Raw genomic sequence first — 23,233 nt, 5'->3', positions numbered from 1 at the left:
TAATTCTAAATTTTAGAGTTGGGTCCTTGGGACGTTGAAGGCTGAAGAGGGGGTAAGAGCTGTTCCTTATTTTTATTTATTTATTTAACTATTATTATTGTTATTTATTTCATATCAGTGGGAACATGGACATTTTTATTTTTAGGGGAAGTTTTAGTCATTGTCATGTTGTTAATTGTGGGTTTATTATTATTTTAATTTTTAAGAATTTATTTTGTTTCAAAATGTTGCAGTTTATGACTTTCTGTATCAATTATTTTTAGGATTTTTACGTTATTGTTGTTGAATTTGTGATCATTATCTTTTAAATGGTTAGAGAATTCTGAAAAAATATTATTTCTCAAACATAATTAAGAAATAGTGGTAATTACTAAGTAAATCGTAAAACCCAAAGCCGAATCAACTAATGAATTTATATTATAAATGTTAAAAAGTTTATTTTTTCTCTTTATGGTCATAGTTACTTTAATTTCATATAATTCTTGAGTAAAAAATTCTTGTCAAAAAATCTCTTATGAAAAATGGGTAACTTTCTTTGCGCCATTTATCCCACCTTCAAATGTATATTACTTTCCGAAATAAACCTGCTACCCGTTTATTTGAAGAGAAAACCCTGTTAAGTGAATAAATTATGTGACTTTCAAAAGAAAACTTGTATATTTCGTCGACTCGGTTGTATAAAAAAAGTAAGTTTTCTTAACTTTGACTTAGACCTACATATTAATTTTTTTTATAAAATATATTAGTAAGTTAAAAATACCAAAGTTGTATGAACAAAATAATGATTTTACTGAGCTGCGTCTGTAATTTTAAATCTAGAACCGAGTTATTCCATTTTTATGTTTGTTTTTGAGTTTTCGATCAATTGTTTTTTGGGTTCTCGATTTATATTACATACTAAAATATAGTTGGCAGTAATTTTGCACTGTTACGAAATAGGTGAATTGGTTGAAAGTCTGGAATATTCCGTAAAAATTGTACCCAGTCATATGTATAATCAAAGGGACAATCCAGTCTTGATATATAAACATTTAAAGTTACTTCCAACAAACTATGTAGAACAACAAACTAGACAAAAATATTGAAATTTTCTTGTACAACCATGATACACGATTTACACACAACGAAGGTTTGATAGTCCCAAGAATTAACAATAAATATGGGAGTCGAACACTGCAAACATGTTTAATTTGTATTCCAAACATTTCTTATTTGTTGCTGACGGAGGTTAGAGGTCAAAATAAAATATGGAACTAAGGCAAAATAAAAGAATGGGCAAATGATCAAGAGTTTATTCTACAAAAATTGAAATATTTTAAATTCTCTCTTTTTATGTGTATTTTAGGTTAAAATTGATAAAAACAATAAAAACTGTATGTAAAAAGAACTCCACCGACAAATCACACAAGATGGCTCGGTGGGTCTCTGCAAAAAAATATTTTTTAAATTGTTCTTTAAATAAATTTATATAAATAAAAATATATAAATTAAAAAAATAAAATAAAATGTACGAAGTATTTGGGTACCTATGAAGGTATTTACATTCAAATTATAAAATCATTCAATGCCATATTTTTTACAAAACACAAAGAAATGTGTTTTGCATATCGGATAAGATTATAAATTTGAATTCATTGTGTATATTTTATTAAATGAAAATGTAAATATTGTTTGAACTGTGCGATCTTTACGGATCACAAATCGAATACATTAAAAATATATCTTAAAATTCCTAGGGCAGACAGTATCAGTACATCACAACTCGGTTATAATGATCACAGAAATAAATGACATCTTGGCTGAATAATATTTGTACATTAAAAACTCCTCAATTTGAATAGGTTCATATACGCCTCCGTGGTGTAATATTTAGCGCATTTAGCTATGCTAGAGGTCTCGGGTTCGATTTCCAGGGGGAGTCATGATAAATAATAGTTTACCTACATTAGTTTTGACATCTCAACATAGATGAAGGAGAATATGAAAGTCTGGGCATTTACAGGGCTTACGACCGTCATAGGTAGATTTTAAGTGATTACTTTACATTCGTGTAACATTCACCAATTCTACCCATGATTTCACTCAAATATTTCTTTTAATATAATATTTCCCTGGTACCTGAAGCGGAAAATTGATCACCTTGTCTTCATGTATGTAATCTGCGTCAATACGATGCAGTGCCTTATATATCATTGGGTGCAGATAAGGGTTAAAATAAACATTCGTTTGCTTACAATGTCAAATTTACTAAAGTTATACACCGATTGCTTTGAAATTTCCGTATATATTTTTTTTCTGAAAGAAAAATATTTGTGTTTTTATTACTTACATAAATATTTCAATTTCATCCTATTTCTGTGAACCTAATCAGCTCATTATTAGAAATAGGTATCAAATTGTGGTAGAGTGGATTCGATCAGAGAAACTCTGACTTCGCGACACTAACCACGGGACCACAACCCGACACTTTTTACAAAGTATATATTTTTGTAGTGTTAAAATACAAAGACTTCCGGAAAAGTTTTTTCCTTTTATAAAAATTAACTTGATTTTGATACTGTTGCTTTCTAGGTTTGTACGTAAAACGTATAATGTTACAACCAAATAACAACTTTATAAAACTTTATTAATTTTATAAAACAAGAAAATCTGACAGATTTATGAAAACTTTTAATCTGATTACTTTTGACTTTGACTGGGTAGAGTTTTATTTTTCCGCCTCTGCTCATTTAAACTTTACAAGGACAAACTTAATTTTTTTAGATAAAAATCTTTGGATGGGATTTCGCTTAATGTTTTCGTGATCGCTGTAAACGGTTTATTTTAGAACTTCATTATTTTAATGCGAATATTATATAAAAAATAATACGAGATTTTCTTTATAGAATAAAACTAAAATTTTGTTTTTAACCACTTTTTATTGGTACTTTTCACCAGCGCTTTCGACAAGAACCTTGTCTAACTATGAATATTTCAAAGTTTTAGATTTAGTACATGTTTATCCCTGATGATGTTTTATTTTATCAAGTTTATAAAATGTGCCACAAAGTCTCTGCGAAAAACATTCAAGAAATGATATTTTCTTAACAACATTTTGAGTGTGTCCAAATACTTCTTCACAAAATCTGGATTATCTCCAATTACAGGAGTTATTTTCATATTATTTTTTGACATCTCATCAAAGATGAAGAAGAATATGGAAGTCTGGGCATTTACGGGGCTTACGACCGTCGTCGGCCCCGTAAATGCCCAGACTTCCATATTCTTCTTCATCTTTGATGAGATGTCAAAAAATAATATGATATTTTCTTTATTTAAAACGAGAAAAAAAAGGTTTTAGGTTTTATAAAATTAATAAAAATTATATTAAATGCAAATTGTTTAGTTCCATGAAAAAATAAGTGTGATAGTTTTATAAAAAAAGAAAACGTTAGATTGATTTTTTGATCCTCGTGTTTATTAATTTTTCATCATACATATAATTACAAATAACAATAATATGCCTTCACTGAGTTTTCACTTGCCGAGGACACGCTATATAATTGTGTCGCCTATTTTCAAAATCCGCCAGATCCAATTTTATAAGATTTTAAAATACATACCGTATCGATTTCGTTTGTGGGTTTTATTGTTTGAAATAATTAAATACTTGACAACCCTGCTAAAAAATACTTAAAAACAGCGTTGAATTTCAAATTCCTCTATATTCATGGAACTTGCCTTTTGACCCATATCGGCCAATCAGAGAGTGGAGATAGGTTAAAAATTAAGATGATGTCATTATCAGTTTGCGTCTTTTGTTTTTTTTCATTCTGAAAAATTTTCTTAAAAAATGGGAAAATTCTCGATTTCAAAATATTTTATATAAAGATAGACATCTTTTAAAGTGTTATGAAGAATTTTGCATTTTTTATAAAATCAACTTACATGGATCTAGCGGATTTTGAAAGTAGGCGACACAATTATTACACTTATTTCAAAACAATATGAAAGAAAATTGTTTATGACATACAATCTTTTTCAGATCTACCTACCTCCATTATCCAGTTTTGAATAGCTATTTTATTACTTAGTTTTGTTTTATTAATGACTTTATGTGTAATGGAATCAGGTTGTACAAATTTATTGCATTAACTCTTATCTACTATGGTGCATAGGACACTGCGTCGTATTGGGGCAACGTTAATTTAATCCTTAATTACAAGACAGCAAGACGACCAGTCCTGCACTTAAAGTATCCATAACAGGGTAATATTAATGAAATGTTTCAGCGAAAATCACTTATATTTATTTTAACCCTCCTGTCAATCGAACCCGGTACCCCCAACAAGGTAGACAAACGCGCTAAACAGTAGATTACGGAGGCAGATATATAAATTTGTTAAATTGGTATATCATTGCTACCCTAAAATGTGAAAATTCTATTTCGTTTTTTTTTATGAGGTAAATTAATTATATCATATTTATTTCTTCTGTCCGCCTCCGTAGTGTAATGGTCAGCACGCTCGGCTACCGTTCTGGAGGTCCCGGGTTCGATTCCCAAGGGGGGTAAAATAAATATAAGTGATTTTTTTCTCTGTCATATTTATTCAATATACCCTGGACTGGTACCTGAAGCGAATGGCTGATCACCTTTCCTTCATGTGTAAACGATCAAGATAACACTGCGTTTATGTGACGCAGTGCCCTATGCACCATTGGGGTGTGGATAAGGGTTTATTATTATTATTATTATTATTATTTATTTCTTAGGGGTGTGCAGAAAGTAGGGAATATTTTTATTCCAATCCAAGATTTTGCGTCTTACAGAAAAAACAATATAAATATTTCACTGAAAAAAATATTTTCACATAAATAATGGTGCTACGTGCTTCATCTCGTTTATTAACTTGATCATAAATACGACGATCCCCAAGGTCTTGGATATATCCATAACACGTTTGAAGTTAGTTACAGTACCCACCTTGTAAATACTCGCAATTCTAGTAAAGTTTTCATAGCATATTTTGTTGATTAGCGTACGAATAACTTTATTACATATAATTCAACTAATTAAAAAGGAATAATATTATCAATGCTATTTAATCGTTGTTTGTTGAATCGAAAGTAGAGCGGACACCGTTGGCAAAAAAAACGCGCTTGGAGTGTCAGAAATGACTCTAAGGAGCATAGCAGGCAAGAGTCTTCGACTTATTTACATATAATTCAACTAATTAAAAAGGAATAATATTATTAATGTTATTTAATCGTCGTTTGTTGAATCGAAAGTAGAGCGGACACCGTTGGCACAAAAAACGAGCTTAGAGTGTCAGAAATGACTCTAAGGAGCATATCAGACAAGAGTCTTCGAGATAGAATAAGAAACGCCAGGATCAGGGAAATATGCGAGATCGAAGATGTCGTTAGGTGGGGTAGGCAACAAAGGAGACAATGGTATGCGCATGTGGGGAGAATGGAACCATCCAGACTCCCTTACATTCACTGTACGGCTAACCCATTGTAGACGACTCCCGGGCAGAACACCAAAGAGATGGATCGATAGCTGGGAATCAACATCGCAGGAGGCTAATCCCTCTTAAAAACAGGCCACAAGGTCTACACCAAGAAGAAGAAGAAGAAGATGAAGAAATTATTTATTATATTAAATTAAATGAGGACTTAAACAGCATATCAAAGTGGCTTAAAATTGACAAACTTAAACTTAACGTTGGAAAAATTAAATACATGGAATTATAAAGAAGAAAGCCAAACCTAAGGATGAATGTAAATATATATAGATGACTATAGAAAAAGTTAATGAAATCAAATATTTGGATGTAATATTGGATTCAACATTAAATGTAAATTTTAAACATGTTTATAAAAATATATCAATAAAAAAAATATTTTCTTAGTAGATTAAGCAATAAGTTAGATAAAAATACTGCAGAACTCATTTATAAAAGAATCATAATTCCACATATAGATTACTGCTCAACAATATTATTTTTGGCAAATGAAATAAAATTTTAATAAATTGGAAATTAAACAAAATAAAGCGATGAGAAAGGTGCTAAAGAAAAATAGATATTGTAATATAGAAAAAATGAGAGAAGAACTAAACTGGCTATCCATAAAATAGAGACTTAAATTGAATATGCTGATCTTTATATATTAATTTTTAAACAATAAATTACCTAAATATTTTAAGCATAAAATAGTGTTAAACAAGAATTTTCATGAACATATTATTAGAAATAAGGATAAAATAAGACTGCCATTGTTGAAAAAAACCGAGTCACAAAATTGTTTAATGTATGATGAGAAGATGACTGAATGTATGAAGAATGAATAGAGTCTGAAAGAATTTAAAAATAAATGTTTTGTTTACTGAAAAAAATATATGTATATATATGATGTTAATTAAGTGTAAATAATAGATCATATTAGTGTAATATAAGCTAGTTAAAGAAATAAATAAAAATAAAATAAAATAAATTATTTATAAAATTAATGTTGTTAATAATCAACTGGTCAAATTAGAAGTATCTAAAAAAATTAATATAAAGGAGTTTGCTGTAATCTCTAGCTGCTTGTGTAAGAAAAATACCATATATTTATAGAGGTGTGACTAAACCTCTCTTTCATGTGTAAATTTATTATCTCTTTAAAAATGGTGAAGAGTCCAATGAACAATTTTCTTTTTTTTTTTAACCTATGACCTTTATTGTCAATTCTTATCTTTACAACGAAATATGTACCTACTTTACATTACAACTTATTGTAGAAATAAAAAAGGTCAAGGAGTATCAATCGTTTTATTTTTAACAGAACAAAAAAATGTAACAGCATGTACGTCCAAAATATTGAGTGTTTTGTACAAAATTGGTCAACGATTATTTTTAACTAACTAAAAAAAACATTACACCGCATTCCGGAGAGAATAAAACGCCACACCACTCTTGCTATTTTCTTGCCTTTGCAAACAATTTTTAATTTAAGTTTTACTTGGTCAATACCACTATTTAGAAATAATGGTATTTACTAAGTAAAACTTAAATTTAAACATATTGATGTTATTACAAAGTGACTGCCGAATCAATTGTTGAAATTTTCAAACAATCTTCGCCTCTTCCACATTCACGCATACCTGCTGATTATTTCAACTCCTGACTTAGGTCAGTATTTATACATTCAAGTAATTGACATTCCTCGGGTTTCCTCTGCTTCTATTACCAACAACATTCGTTTCATAAATTTGTTTTACTGTTCTTTCCTCACTCATTCGTTCCACATGTCCAAACCATATCAACACATCTATCGTAATTTTATCGATAATGCTTATTTCAGCTTTGTATTCTTTCCTTATCCCTTATCCCTGAAGCGCTGGAGTGATTACCTTGCCTTCATGTAAAATAACCATCAAGATAAAACTGCATCAAAATTATGCAGTGCCCTATGCACCATTGGGTGCAGATAAGGGTTATAAGAAGAAGAATCCATTCCTTATATCACTTTTCTGAGTCTGAGGGATTCCATTTCGTATTCTGCTACTTTCATCCTTCTTTTGCTGTACAGTACAGTAGTAGTTTGATAATGCCCTAAGAAGGCGAAACAATTATAACAACGAATTTCAATTTTAAAATATTAATTTTTTTAATATTCAACTTGGTAGACTCTAAACATCAGTGTTTGATTTTAATATTTAAAATATGAAATAATATCATTCATCATTAGGTAGGAGTACAATACTAAAGATATCTTGATCACTTAAGCAGTCATAAATACCCAGACTTCCATATTCTCCTTTGTTTTGTTAAAAAAAGAAAAATAATGATTAGCTATCTTTGCCTATTATTTACAAGGATTTAAAACATATTTAGTTTATATGTCTAAAAAATTATAGCGTATGTGTATAGTTAATAATAAATTAGTAAGGTTGAGCCCTAAAAACAATACAATAAATACAACAATACAATAGCCGCAATGGATTCAATATCTTATAGCAATTAAGATTTGTCACATAGCTCATTTATGTGTTTTATTCATTTTGTCATATTTTCTAAATAAGACACCACTAAATCAAATTCCTATTGCCTCATCAATTTTTGCTAACTGCATACATTTTTTTGCACATTCTGTTTCCAATTACAATCTTTCTTTTTCAAAAATTGCACATACCCACACTAAATACATCTTGTGATGACGTCTCATCACATTCACAAATAGAGTTTTGTCTAATTTTAAAACGGAAGAGATATTCTCAAAATGCTCCATGACCCGTAAAAAATTGAGTCAATAGTTCAATTTATTTCCCCGTTCTGCTTCTACAAGTATATATTGACTATTCCAAATATTTAACATTTTTTCTCGTACAAATTTCTTGGCAAAACTAAGAACTTTATCTATCTTGAGATGCCAAATTGTGGAATAATGTTATTCATCGTATGGCGAGTGTACAATACTAAAAGTGTCTTGATTTTGCAGCACGTGACGTACTACGTGGTGCGCAAGGCACTGCTGTTGCTGTGGACTGCGGCGGCCGCACTGACCTGCCTGCCCTTCTTGGGGTTCGGCATCTACTACGGCCGGGGCGGTGGCCAGTACCGCTGCGTGCGCTACCGGGAAGCCACCGAGCCCGTCGATGTTGCGTACGCCTATGTCGTGCTCACCTTCGGTACTGCGACCTCTTCCATCTACATACATAATCGTTGCCATCATTCTCATCGTTCGACAGCCACTCTCTTATCTGCTTCATAGCCAGCTTCACCTCCACGCAATCAGCAAAATAACACATCAAATATTTAATTTAAGTTTTGCTTAGTCAATACCACTATTTCTTCAAATCTATTCTCACACTTGTTTCGGTGCATTCCGCATCATTTTCAAACAGCTTGTCAAATACGGTGTTTAAAAATGATGGGGAATGTATTGAAACACTTCGGCTGTCCAAATTTAAAACACAGTAAGGGACATTTTTTTGTAGTAGGTTTTTTTTTGCATTTTTGGACTAAGTAGAGTGTACTTAGTCCATAAATGCAAAAAAAAACCTACTACAAAAAAATGTCCCTTACTGTGTTTTAAATTTGGACAGCCGACTTGTCACGATAGATTTTAAGAAAAAGCTGTATAACTTAAAATAAAAATGCATAGATTTTACCACGAGGTGACCGCCGAATAAATTAATCAAATTTTATTTTAATTTGAGAATTTTACAAAACAGTTACATGACGTCATTCTAAACTAATATTACAAAATAAGTACTTGTACTATTGAAGCTGCTTCCCCGCAGGGGTAGGCAAAGAGAATAGAATGCAACGTTACTCTGTCTTTGTGAACATTCTTTGCCTCTTCACATTCTAAATACAATTTCAATTTTCTTCTACATTCCACATTTGTAAATTTGAGAAAATACTCGGAAGAGGGACGGGAGAGAGGAAAAGAGGAAATGGGGAAAAGGTGAAAAGGGAAAGAGGGAAAGATCAAAGCTCAAGTCAAAGACAAATTGTACAAAACCACGCTTCGGATACACCACAATGTCAATGTCGACTTACAATGTTAGTGATCTCAGCTCTGACAATATCGAGTAGAACATATTCTACGTTAACCAATTATGAACAACAAATAAAGGAACTTTTGTTCTCTCGTGGGAAGTGCTATTCTGTAACATGTTTCGTATTATAAATGTGTTTTTTAATCACTCGTTTCTTACATACAGACTGGTGTGCGGCGATGTGTCCAAAATAACAAAATCAGTAAATGATATCGGATATAAACAAAAACAATTTTTTCATTGCTTTTTCTCGTATTTTCATATCGAATTTAAAACATTATTCTACTCTTCAATTTGGTATTAACGAGTTTTTTCTAACCATTGAAAATTTTAAATAAAAAAAAAACTGTATTTTTATGAGAAACCGGAATAATGAAATATTTTTCAAATTACGTGCAAATTTTATTTGTTGCTCGTATAGATAAACTTTTGTGTATGAAATGAAAGTATGCTTTGCTCTTAACTCGAGACTTACATTCAGTGAAATCTTAACTGCAGTACAGCAAATTATCAGGGATTTTTATCTTATCGTATCACACCACAATTGAAAATGGCCGAAAATGTTTGAAATGTCACATAATGATTACAATTGATTTACTGTGATTTTTATAAATCTCAATGTTTGCTTTCATTCTATCATCATCTGCTGCTTTACCATGACTTTTTGATCGTTTACTTTATTTGTTTACATTACATCAAACTCAATTCAAATAAAAACCTTTCTTTAACAATTTCTGATAAATTATTGATTATATGTATTTCTTAATCTCAATGCTTGCTTTCATACTATCGTCATTGGTATGCTATTCCATGGCTCTTAATTGCTTACTATATATGTTTACAGATTGTCTTATATAAATCAATATATAATAGCTGTATAAAATAGAATTATGAGACCCCATTTAATATGATTGCATTCCTTACTTTGCGTGATTTTCAGGGACACTTCTGTGCATTTGTTTGGTGTGGTGTAACTTGGCTGTCATCCGGGTGCTGTGCCAGAGCAGTTACCGAGGAGGCGGAGATCAGCGACTCCTCGTCAGGAGAATATCCAGGACATCGAGTAAAGGAAAAACCTTGGCTGCCAATCTCAACGAACCGATAGTCTTCAATACCGCAACGGCTGATGAAATAGCATTCAGCAAGCTAATGGCAACTTTGTCTGTGTGTTTCATCATTTGCTGGATGCCTCAGATGGTAAATATTCTTATAGTAATCTGATATCCTTTTTCGCTTATAAATTTGAAAATCTCTGTTAATCGCTCTTTTTAAGTTTGATCAAATAGTCTCAATTGTATAAATACAGTGTAATTATGCATTTTTGCCAGTTTTACTTACTATTTAAATTTTTTTGTTAAGCATAAATAGAGTTGTAACGTAATTAGATATAAAATAACAAATCTAATGAAACATATACCACGTTTAGTCAAAGGAACCATAAGGCGGGATAATCACTAGCCCGCACCTTCATTTTTTTTAAGCCCAGGTATTTCAAGTATTTTTGTATTGTAAAGAAGTGATTTTCTTTGAAACAAATATATGGTTTTGAAAAGAAAAGAATAATTGAAAGGTGAGAAGCTAAAAAAAAATATTAAATATATATTATCAATATGTATTCTAAAAAAACAATAAATTCCAAATTATATTCCAAAAAAAAAATGTGCGCGGACATACGTGTGGTTCCTCATACAGCCGGTCACGTACTGAACTGTATATTTGCGAGTACATCCCTAATTTATATATACTTTTATTGTTTATTTTCAGATCTCTATAATGTTGGCACAAATGAACCCACCTCAAGATAGACCCTTTCTTCACAAGATTGTTTTCCAACTGGCTGATATTCTAATGCTCTTGAACTATACTTTGGACCCGTACATCTATGTGCTACTTCGAGGCAACAGCAAACCTTTCCCCAAGTGTATAAAGTCTATCTTCCTCTCAAGAATATTTGGAAAGGTAACGGTATAGTGAATGCTTTAATTTATTTAGCTGTCTAAGCTGTTAACAAGTTTGGCTTGCATCATTTCTCTTTATTGACATTCGTAAATAATTATGTTTGAAAACTCACTTATTTCAAATGTAACACTGTCGTGCTAGGCCTAAAAATACCTTCGTAGTATAGTTGTTTAGGGTTTGTACCATGCTGAAGATCTCGAGTTTGATTTCCAGGGACTCAAAATAAATAAGTGATTTTTCACTCTAATATTCATTTAACCGGATCCACGCGGCTCGCACAACCGTATGTGTTTTAACAAGACATGCCCCATACGCGGCTGACATAAGCGTTTGTGTTTTCACTTTGCTCCAAGTTTCGAACCTCAGTTCAACTTGGAGGGATTTTTTCATGGTGTGGAACTTTGGATAAAATAATACGTCAATCCTCGGCCTTATGACATCTGTTGAAATATCTGACTAATAATTTGTAACATCACAAGGATAAATAAAAGAACAGATCCCTGATTTTTCTTGCGGTCGGTAATTAGTCCGCGCCATAATCATGCCCTATATCTGTCTCACTCTCGACGCTACGCATCGCCAGTGGGTAAGAGTGACACACGATGCGTGCTTTGATTTATTTATGTTACGATCTAATTTGTTTATATTACAATATATTTCAAGAATAATGTGACACACGTGTATTATAGAGTACCAAAAAGGCACAATGAATCCCATTGAACGTTTTTGTTTAGGAAAATAAATCGTTTCGTAACTAAAAACATGATAAAAGTAATCATTTAAAAAACGGCGAAATACAGCCGCGCATGAGCGTCTCTTAGGAACAAAGTTAACGCGTTCAAAAGGTTAATAACACTCTGGAGTGGTACCTGATCACCTTACCTTCAAGTAATTAACGACCTAGGTACCACTGCTTCAATATGATGCAGTACCCTTTGCACGATTGGGTGCGTGTTGAGGTTTGAAGAAGAAGGTAGAAGCCTTAACAGGAAAAGCACCAATTACCATAGTAATATAATGAAAAATCTATGAATTCTTTTTGTAGTGTCTACTTATTTTACATCAGGCAACACCAGAAAGTGTGAAGTACCACTTGTAAAGCCTTCCTTCAGAAACTATATGTATATATATGTCTAACAATTCCTTCTACCATATCTTAGCTCTCTAACTTTGTACAACCGCAGATGCAGTGGCTTCTGTAATACTTTATTCTTCTGAACCCTTAGTATTTTCTATTTTTTCAGAGTAGGGATGATGGAATAAACAAGGCCCCAATATCGGATTTGCCGCAAGTTAACACATCAACTGCGGCAATGTATTTCAATTAATCGTTGGGTAAAATATAAATACCCAAATCAAAATACCCATATATTTATTCGCAACTAACTAAAATTATCTTCCAGGCTCTATATGAATTTTTTCATAGTTGATCATATGCCTAAAAGTAGGGCCATCAAAAACTAAAATTTTCATTTTAAATATATAAAAATGTCTTGATATTATTATCAGATTTTAAAATTTACATATATTATCAATTTTATTGCGTGTTTGCTACCTATGATGTTCAATATAAACACAGTTCATCTGGATCACCAAAAACTATATTCGAACTTTGGGCATGCAAGATGACACATTTGATTTTATAATGCCTTTTTATGCATAGTAATAGTGGTTTTTTATCCTCATTAAGGCATTATAAATGTTCAAAAATTGCCCACTATTAATGTGTTAAACATACTTTTTTCAGAGATGTCCAAACCAGGATTCTCTACGACTTGCGAGCCTACACGATGGAGTCACGGCTATGACTATGATTGACATAACTCCGCCTGCTACGACCGTCAATTCACCTCCCTGGCCAAAAAGTCTACCAACCGTCAGCAGCATGGAAAGTCTGCAATCGCCGATGATTTCAAAAAAAGGATTCATCCAAAACAAATCCACTACACAAAGATCAGGATTTATTACAGATGATGAGAATTCAAACAACGAAAGCATCAAAAATGCCTTGAATTGTCTGGTTAAGAAATCTGATGATGCTTCATCTGTAGTGTGAATGATTTGTATGAAATTGGATATGAGTATTTTCAAAGTGATGACTTTTATAGTCATTTTGAAATTGGAGAAATATTATCCTCTCTCACGAATTTATGGCATGGTGATTAATGAAAAATATGTCACAAAGAGGAAAAGAAGTTCTCTTTTTTAAGTACAAAGTGAATATTTTTGTAGGCCTATGTGGCCCATTAATAAAAATGGAATTCAAGTTGTGGTAGAGTGACCTCGTGTCTGGAAACTCTTACTCAGAGTCCGCAACAATAACTAGTGGACAACAATTTGACTTATTACTTTGCATAATACATATAAATTACACAGAATTATAACTTTTTTACTTCGTTACATTATGTCACATATAAAAGAAAAACAAAATATTTTCATTGAAAATATTTTCATACCAAGACTAGTCTTTACGTTATACACATAACATATTAATATACTGTGAATATGATACTAATGCTATGGATATAATGATTGTCATAAAAATTATAAATGAAATATGTTGTGTACGCATTATTTTATAAACTAAGCTTTTGTAAATATGTAATTTAAATATTTAACATAAATGCATAGCTTTATGTATAGATTGTAATTTCAAATTATCAATGTCATCCATTTTAATAAGTTTTTGTCAGTTTCTGAGTATGGAAGCAATGATTCAGAAACGGTACATTAAAATATTGTAATATGTAATGCTCTCTTCTCCTGACTCCTTTCGGTATCCAAGTGGTGCATAGGACACCACATTGATTGTTATTTTTAAATTATAATGATTATTTAAAGGCTCCAGATTCATTGATACAGGAATGAAATATGTTTGAAAGGGTCCAGATTTCTAAATGGAAAAAGAAGACGTTACATTATATGAATGGAAGTGGAGGAAGAATAGTAGGTACCTACTGTTAAAGAGGATAATAGCACTAATGATTAGGGCACTCAGGGTTGCTTACGAGCCCTTGTACTAGATTGTTAGCGTTGTACACTGCTTATATGTATGTGTTATATGAATCCCATGTGGATAATAATTTCCAGTGTCTAAATTTGAAAAAATATGGTTTATATTAAGATATGTTTGTATGGTTTGCATCTATGTGTGTTTAATTTTAAAATATGTGTCATGACAACATTCCAAAATTATGATAAATGTGAATTAACTATGTATGTACATATATTAAAAAAGTAAGAATAGATTTTTGCATAAATACCAAAATAAATCATTATTATTTTACACTCATAAATTGATATGAAACAGTCGTACTCATTATTTAAAAAATTAAAATAGCATATATTTGTATAATATAAGTGTATTGATATTTCACCTAAATTTACTCAATTTATAAGCAGTTTTCTAAGTTGTAAGGAATTTCTTGTACAAATTAATAGACCACCCGTACTATGCTGTGTCTTGTTGTTATAGGAATATTTGAAATAAATAAAAATAGTGTTGATGACCATAAGCTTCAAATACAATTTATTTTTATAAATACACTACCTCTTGCATACAGGCAACATTCATATACTATAAACAACATGCACGTTTATATCATCATACAATTGCCAAAGAGTTTTTCAGTTTCGGTGAACGATGTAATAAACTATCCAAAAATGGAAAAATTGTAATCTTTTCAATTGGCCATCTCAACCTATAGATATTCAACTAAAATTTGTTAGCTAAAACATAAAAATGGCTTCTTCTACTTCTTACCCTTATCTGTACCCAATGGTGCATTGGGCACTGCAAATAGACATAGTTCTTGATTCTTAATTATGTGAAAGCAAAGTTATTAGTCTTGCACTTCTTCTACTCTAACCTTTATTAGCACCCAATGATGTGTGGGACACTAAATCAAAATTTTGCAATGTTGCTTCGATTATTTATTATATGAAGGCAAGATCAGCCTTGCTCTTCAGGTACTCGTCTAGGGTAATATTAAATAATTGTTGCAGTGAAAAAACACTTACATTTAATTCAACATCCCTGGGAATCGATCCAAAGACCTCCAGCATGGTATCTAAATGTGCTGACCACTACACTATAGAGGCGTATATCAAGTGATGCATTTAGGTTTTGCATTTCGGGTGATATTAAATAAATATTACAGTTAAAAATCACTTATATTTGTTATGATCTTCTGGGAATCGAACCCAGACCTTCAGCATGGTATCCAAACACACTAACCACTACATGAACTCGCGTTTGATTGTTGTTGTTGTTTTTTTTCAATTTCTTTCAATATTATTACATTGCTAACTAATGCTTTTCATCTAGTCAAAATACAGCAAATACTTACAAGCATACAGTAAAAAGTGCATATCAGTTGAGTATTGCTCGCACAAGTTTTCGTCACAGATAATAATAAGTTTTGACATCGATCCTAGCTAATTTCACCCAAAATTGCTCAAAAATCTACCTTTTGTTTATATATGTACCTACCCAATTTAATTAAACCATTTTCATTTAATTGCATCACATTGTCTCTCATACACTTAATATATTGTTAATTTTTAATACCATTAAAATATACAAACATATAAATATCTCACCTTTTTTTACAGTGTAAAAACTATTTCTATTTAAATATTGAATGTGTATTCAAATAAAGTTATTACTTCTATAAATAATAACGAGAATATTCTAGTCCATTTACATTTATGCTAAATAATTTATTTTAAGATTTGTATGGACCTTTGGTAAATGATAATCTTTATTTATGATAATTTCTTATTTAGTTGCATATTTGTCCACAACAAAAAAAAACACAGTCACCAAAATTATAAATAAGTGTGTAAAATTTAGTAAATTTTAAATTGTCGTTAATTTATTTACAATTTTAAATCTTGAATGTATGTCACTAAATAAGATTTTTCTCTTGTATGTTTTTTTATACACATACATTGTATAATATTTTGTCATTTGTGGTTCAATAATTCATACATTTAGAAAGTGTAATTTTAAACTAGGTATCCATTTCAACGCAAACATGCGTCACTCCACATATTTGGAACATCTTTATTGTCTGCTTCCAACAACTTCAAAAACGTGCATTTAACCTCTGCTAACATTACTATGTTTGCTGTTGAAGTAGGTTGAACCATTGCATGTTCGGAGCATGTGAATATATCCACAAGTTGCAATCACAAAGCGCTACTTGCTCATATATGTGGTGGATACATAGCTTTACAGAACATATAAAGTATTCATTGAATCACAATTAATGTTTAACCAAACCTAAAAAAACATGAGCTCCTTATAAGATCAATTTGTATGTTAAAATTACTGTTTGTTAAAATCTTTTTGTGTATTCTTTTATGAACATATGAATGATAATAAATTTTTGTAGAACACATAAGTTATGATTGGTTTTATTTTGAACCTTTTTTATCAAGAGGAAGTTTAGTTTTGAACCATACAAGTGAAGTATAATTCACCTACTTGTTCATTGAATTACAATTAATGTTTAACCAAACCTAAAAAAAAATGAGCTCCTTATAAGATCAATTTGTATGTTAAAATTACTGTTTGTTAAAATCTTTTTGTGTATTCTTTTATGGACATATGAATGCTAATAAATTTTTGTAGAACACATAAGTTATGATTGGTTTTATTTTGAACCATTTTTTATCAAGAGGATGTTAATAGTTTTGAACCATACAAGTGAAGTATAATTCACCTACTTGTTTGATTAACCTTTAACTGCTGAGGTGGGGGCCGCTCAGGCCTTGAGAAAGTATAATTGTTGAATTATTCCCTTCCCTACACACTCGTACCTTCTAGTACCTTCGAGTTTAGTTGCACGTAGGCTGTTAACGGCTGTGCTCATCTTTGCGTACGCAATTTCGGTAAGTAAATTCATTTTGAAATTTTTGTGGGCCTCTCTGACCCCACCTTAGTATTTACGTAATTTTTTGTAAAAAGTTTTGAATTAGTTTTCTTCTTTTTTTTGTTTCAGTTTTAAAATTTTTACAATATGGAACCCAGTACGATGTCCGGGGAAAAATGGTCTCGGTCATAATAAAAACCAACATGTAGGGAAAAATAGAAGAACCGTAGTGCCAGGAAACAACGATTCTGAGACAGCCGTGATGTCGTGGATAGATCGTGAAGACTAGTGGTTCAGAGGCCGAAGATATTGATGACACCTTTACACTGGAGTTTCACAAGCATGACTCAGATACATAGAGTGAGTCGAAACCTGAAGCAGGTTGACAATGTTGACAATGTTCCAGAAGAACAGACGTCGTCCGATGATGATGTTCCTCTGTCATCAATTCGATCCTTTTATGGGAAAAATCACTACAAATGGGTGGGTCAACCACTATCTAAAGCCGCTCGAGTTCCTCAATATAATATAATAAGACAGTTTAGTGCTACCCCAAATGAAAAGGTAAGTGTTGAAAGAAAGGTTGCCACGTGACCTACGTTTGAGTGTGGCACGTGTGCTGGGAAAGGATATGCCTGTACCTGACCGTCAAGAAGTTGACGAAGAAAAATCTAAAACAAGAAAAAGGTGCCACATATCGCTCACTCCTTTCAACGTCAGAAATCAAAAACTTGATTTTTCAGTAGAATGTTTTTAAAATATAATACAATGTATTAAAAATAAATATCAAGCCACTTTTTACTGCGTAACAGATCTTTTTAGGTAAAACCTCAAAGGTTTTTTCTCCATTTATAAAATATTTTGGATATTTAAAAAAATAATTAAACAATACCTTTTCTTCAAAATGCAAAAACAACACTTTCTGCCCTGTAGCGGGTAAATATTAAGTTTAAAATATGCCGCTTTTGTTGGGATATAGTACATTTTCTGGGCATTCCAAAAACATGCACAGTTGAAAACGACGATTTTTGATTTATGACGTTCTTGAAAGGAGTGAGCAATATGTCCTCATAATATGGCCACAGGTCTCTGAGGCCCCCATGTCAGTGGTTACGTGAAATTAAATTAAAGGTTAACAATTATTTATTTATTAAAATCAACTTATTTAGTAATGCAGAAAACGTAATTTTTTTCAATATATATAGTACATGCTGTAATATAAAGCTGTGTACATATTTTTTTTTTCTTCAATTTCCTGATTCTCATTTCCGCAGGATAATCGAGAATAAGTATTTTATTTATAAATATGTAGGTAAATTTATTCTTCAAAAAAAAAATATCGATGTCAATGTAAATCGATATTATAAAACGTTTGTACGTTACGTATTTGTAAAATGGCACAACGCTAAAAGATTATTTTCCAGGGTGGCCAAATTAAGAGCTTTTACAATTTAAAAACAACAAAAAACCTAATAAAATGGCTTCGGGGAGGCCTTCCGCCAAAGAAAGGTTTTTGTTTTACAACACTTTAACGGGTCTTGTGAAAGCTATTACAGGAAAAACAACAACAATAGATCTAAGGAATGATGCCTCTATTACTGGATATATCTCGCATGTTGACGGGTACATTTATACATTATATTTCGTTGCTAAAAGTTAACCTCTCAGACATACAAATACATCGCTAATAGTTTAATTTTCTAGGTTTATGAACATTACAGTCGATGACGCGATGTTTGTTGATTCAAGGGGAAATGAATACTTTTTTGATTCACTTTTTCTACAGGCACGGAAGATTCGCTACGTTCACATCCCGGAGTCCGTAAGTTATTTGAAATACCGCCATATTTTTGTCTATCAGCTGTTTTCAGTTTTGTTTGCGATTTGACGTTTGTCGCGTTAACGTCCGCTTGTTGAATAATCGAGTTTCCTATTTACTAGTGACTTTAAATTTGAGTTAAATCCCTCGGAATTCAGAAATGACTGCCCTTTAAGTTTAAAATCATGCAAGCCTACAGCAAAATTATAGTTACAAGGTTCGCGCGATCTTTACTCGAAGTTAACAGAGTGTCAACAAGAATTTGTCCTCCATTACGAAAGATAAGTTATCAGCAAAAGATGAATTCCAGATTTTCCGCCAGCACAATTCAAACAGGGTGCGATATATTTAACTTTAATAATTACGACTGCATCGGTTTCGACTTGGATAACACAGTATGCAGCTACAAAATCTGCAACATGATGACCATGGAATATGAAGTGCTCAGCAAATTCCTAGTAGACCACAAGGGATACGACCCTAAATTTGTGCTTCGCCCTCTCGAAGAAAATAAAGATTTTTTACAGAAAGGTTTAATCTTAGATTTCGTGAGAGGAAATGTATTACGTGTCGCGTCAGATGGATACATCGAGAAAGCTGCTCATGGAACCACTCTCTTGACAGATAAGGAAATAAAGGACTACTACGGATTCTTCAGAGAGTGGAATATGACTACTCAATATGTTCAAGACTTACTTTTTGCATGGAATGGCCCATCGGAAAAAGAATTGAGGACCTGTTTAGATTTTTTTGATATGCCGGCGGCGCTTTGTTTCGCCAATTGCGTCGATTCTCTCGACAAGAATGGAAAGTTAAAAGAGTATAATATCTGGCCAGATATCCTGGACGGACTGACGGAGATGTTCTATCGAGACAACTTCATTTTAAATAAAGGAGGATTTTTCCAGAACATCAAATCCAATCCCGAGAAATACATCAATAAATGCGGGGACTCGGTATTGTCTTGGCTAAAAGCTGCCAAGAAAAATAAAACTACGTTTTTAATAACCGGTTCCCACATTGACTTTGCCACATTTACTGCCACAAACTGCATCGGAGAAGATTGGAAAGATTATTTTGACGTTATCGTATTTTATGCCAGAAAACCTGGTTTTTTCACTCAGAACAGGCCATTCTTCGCAATCGAGGGCGCAAAGGAAACATCAGAAATCAACATAGTCCACGATTCTGGTCCGCATGTCTACAGCCAAGGTAGCTGGAAAGAGCTAGTCGGTTTACTCGGACATCTCAGTGAAAAGGCTGAACCGAAAGTTGTTTACGTTGGAGACAACTTGGTTCAAGACGTCTACACCCCGTCCAAGTTCATGCACTGCGACACGGTGGCCTTGGTGGAAGAGATGTTTGCCGAGGGATTGAAAGGAAACGACGAGATACATCCGGACCACCGCATCTTGAACTCCAAAATGTGGGGGTCTTATTTCAGCACCAAGGACTATTACGGCCAAACGATGCCGTCGCTGTGGAGTGACATTATTCACCGCCATTCCAAGATTTGCATTCCATCGCTGAAAGTCATCGCTTCTCACCCGTTGGATCACGAATATACAACTTTTTCAGAAAGCGAATTTTCCACAACGGGATTTTACCCCGGAGAACCGCTTACTGCAGCCCACTAGTTCTATCTCAATATCTTACTGACTGGTTATATCTCGATATCAATCAAACATGGTATATTTGTCAAGTTTTCTTTTTTATAATTTCTGCATGTAATAAATATAAGTTCTTACAGTCCGGTTTACGGTACTCACCTTAGCTAACGAATGAGCTAAAATACTGCATTGAAAAGAACCTCTTAACATTTTTCTTCTTCCTAAAAAAATATTTCCAGCTTTACACAAATTTTTGGTTTGATGTTGATGTTGATTTTTCTTGCTTAAAATGCTTAAAATATTTTATTTATGGACAATATAACAACAAAAACAAGGTTTTTTGTCATCTTCTACAGAATTTAATTAACCTTCTAAGCTATTTCTAAGTATTCCGAAAATAAAAATTATACCACAAACATTTAAAAAAAATAAGGTTTAAAAATGATTAGCTCTACATAAACACATAACCTTATTATTACAATAATTCAAAACATTTAATGTTTGGGTTGTGGTCCCATGGTTAGTGTCGCGGACTCTTAAGTCAGAGTTTCTCGGTTCGAACCTACTCTACCATAATTTGATACCTATTTCTAATAATGAGCCGCCTAGGCTCACAGTAATAGTATGAAATAGAAATATTTGTGTAAAAAATAAAAACAAAAATATTTCTCTTTTTTTAAAAACAAAAACAAAACAAAAGTTTACATTTGGTAGTTATAGAATTATAAAAACAGTTTGATTTTTTCAGATGTCGATACTAGAAGTAATAAAGAGACAATGCGAACACCCAGTACAAAATTCAAGATTTCCTCCAAAGGGAAAATCTTTGAAGGTGGTCGGAGCAATGAAAAGACACATGGAAACCGTTGCATCATTAGGGAAAGAGGATGAAGACGATAATGATGAAGAAGCGTACGAATGACTTGCCAACACCACATTCCAACTCCGACTATGTCCAACCAATCTACTTTAGCTGTACTGTGTAGGTCTTTCAAAGCTTCAGATTTTTTATTCTGCACATGTTTGAAATTACTTTTGAACTCCTATCCCGGTCAAGTTACGCACATTCCGGAACTTCTACCCAGGTAACATCTTCCAACTAACTCTTGAGAAGTGAAATTCATACGGTCGGTTAAACAAAGAAACTTGATCTTATACAGTGGAACCTCTCATAATGAGCTTAATTCGTTCCAGAATCTTACTCGTTAAGCGAAACACGGACTAATCAACTGGCGTAGTGACTCGTAGTATTTACATTGGAATCATTTTATATTTTTAGAAATTTATTTACAACTTTTTAGAAGATCTAGTAAATATCTAAATGTTCTTAATCATTTTATGAAAAAAACAACTCCCTTGGCCAGATTCCGTAATGAGTTTTGTAGTATATTATCTGCCCAGTTTATACATATAATATTACTAGATGATATATATATTATTATGTGTACATAAGTAATATTGAAATGTAACGCTTGGCACATTCCGCAATATTAACACTGTTATGGTAAATCTGTTTAACAACCATAAAAAAATAAAATAAATTTGAAGTGTATTTAAGTTTTGACATTTGACACCACAGAAAACCAGTTGCTAATTTATAATTTAGTGTAGCTAAAGTTAAATGCTTACCTCTTTATAATTTTGTAATAGATGCTATTGCAATGAAAAAAATCTTGGGTCAATAGGTCTGAAGTTTCAAAAATGTTTGATTATAATATTATCTCGTTTTTAGAAAATATATTAGTACCTATAATAAATGTATACATATTTATCTTATCTTTCGTAAGGAATTAAGTGCCATATGTACCTTTATAATTTTACTTAATTTTTATTTTTAATAATCTTATGAAGTATATTTAATGCATTCATTTATTTTCAATATTAAGTCTGGGAGTCCACTAGCAGCTTTGAGTTTCAAGGAGTCATTATGGAAAGCTGCAGTCGACCTGTGGGTGAGCTGAAATGAGTTTTTTTTCTGTTAAAACTGCAGAATACCCGAGTCTGGCAGCTTAGAGCTGTTGACCCCAACCGCTTCAAGCTGCTAGTGTATTCCTTTACTAAGAAATAATTTTATAACTCGGTCTATAGCAATGCAAGATGCACTAATGCACTTCGGGTCTCAGATTTCTTCACATTTTACTACATGAGAACATGTACAAATTCTTTGGCACATAGCCATAAGCCAGTGTTCCGCAAACTTTTTCTGTTCAAGGTACATCTGCCAAATCAAGAATTTTTAGAGGTAGGTACACCAAAGAAAAAAACAAATATTATTTAAAATTGACTTATTATTAAAATTCATATAATCTGAAAACATATATAACATATGTTTAATGCAAATTGTGAGCCTACTTAACTGAGCACAGGTGATAAAAATTTAAGCAATCGTTGATAAGGCTGCTCTCACCTCTATGTTGATCATCCTCAGGCGTTT

The 23,233-nt window shown here is 32.1% G+C and overlaps 3 protein-coding genes across 9 annotated transcripts in view; all 3 read left to right on the top strand.

The window, feature by feature from the left end:
* Positions 1-15,163, top strand: part of LOC148311958 (prostaglandin E2 receptor EP2 subtype) — an 87,783-nt gene extending 72,620 nt beyond the window's left edge. For 4 of the 7 annotated variants that reach the window (XM_088278262.1, XM_088278263.1, XM_088278260.1 and 1 more), the window contains exons 3-6: positions 8,467-8,656; positions 10,473-10,729; positions 11,297-11,491; positions 13,239-15,163. In XM_088278262.1, coding sequence (XP_088134388.1) covers positions 8,467-8,656; positions 10,473-10,729; positions 11,297-11,491; positions 13,239-13,547 — 951 coding nt within the window. In that variant the 3' untranslated portion in view covers positions 13,548-15,163. The remainder of the gene's footprint in view (positions 1-8,466; positions 8,657-10,472; positions 10,730-11,296; positions 11,492-13,238) is intronic. The other 3 variants (XM_088278267.1, XM_088278264.1, XM_088278266.1) reach the window with 1 other exon arrangement.
* A 3,567-nt stretch (positions 15,164-18,730) lies between these two features.
* On the top strand, positions 18,731-21,721 carry Lsm10 (U7 small nuclear RNA associated Lsm10). Its single transcript, XM_088278259.1, has 3 exons — positions 18,731-18,993; positions 19,075-19,192; positions 21,548-21,721. The coding sequence occupies exons 1-3, from the start codon at positions 18,848-18,850 to the stop codon at positions 21,719-21,721; spliced, it is 438 nt and encodes a 145-aa protein (XP_088134385.1). The 5' UTR covers positions 18,731-18,847.
* On the top strand, positions 19,234-21,686 carry Nt5a (5' nucleotidase A). Its single transcript, XM_088278258.1, has 2 exons — positions 19,234-20,878; positions 21,548-21,686. Exon 1 carries the CDS (start codon positions 19,375-19,377, stop codon positions 20,824-20,826), a length of 1,452 nt encoding a protein of 483 aa, XP_088134384.1. The 5' UTR covers positions 19,234-19,374; the 3' UTR covers positions 20,827-20,878; positions 21,548-21,686.
* Positions 21,722-23,233: the final 1,512 nt, after the last annotated feature.

Source organism: Brachycentrus maculatus, unplaced genomic scaffold, assembly GCF_059751285.1.
Source record: "Brachycentrus maculatus isolate JH-2025_06_01 unplaced genomic scaffold, ASM5975128v1 h1tg000055l, whole genome shotgun sequence".
Lineage (NCBI taxonomy): Eukaryota > Metazoa > Arthropoda > Insecta > Trichoptera > Brachycentridae > Brachycentrus > Brachycentrus maculatus.
This window is presented reverse-complemented; position numbering and strand designations above follow the sequence as displayed.

Bases quoted from the DNA above. Each gene is read 5' to 3' on its own strand.
- Nt5a (XM_088278258.1), top strand. From the start codon at position 19,375: ATGCAAGCCTACAGCAAAATTATAGTTACAAGGTTCGCGCGATCTTTA.
- Lsm10 (XM_088278259.1), top strand. From the start codon at position 18,848: ATGGCTTCGGGGAGGCCTTCCGCCAAAGAAAGGTTTTTGTTTTACAAC. The intron at 18,994-19,074 runs GTACATTTATAC...TTAATTTTCTAG, and splicing joins TATATCTCGCATGTTGACGG to GTTTATGAACATTACAGTCG. The intron at 19,193-21,547 runs GTAAGTTATTTG...TGATTTTTTCAG, and splicing joins ACGTTCACATCCCGGAGTCC to ATGTCGATACTAGAAGTAAT.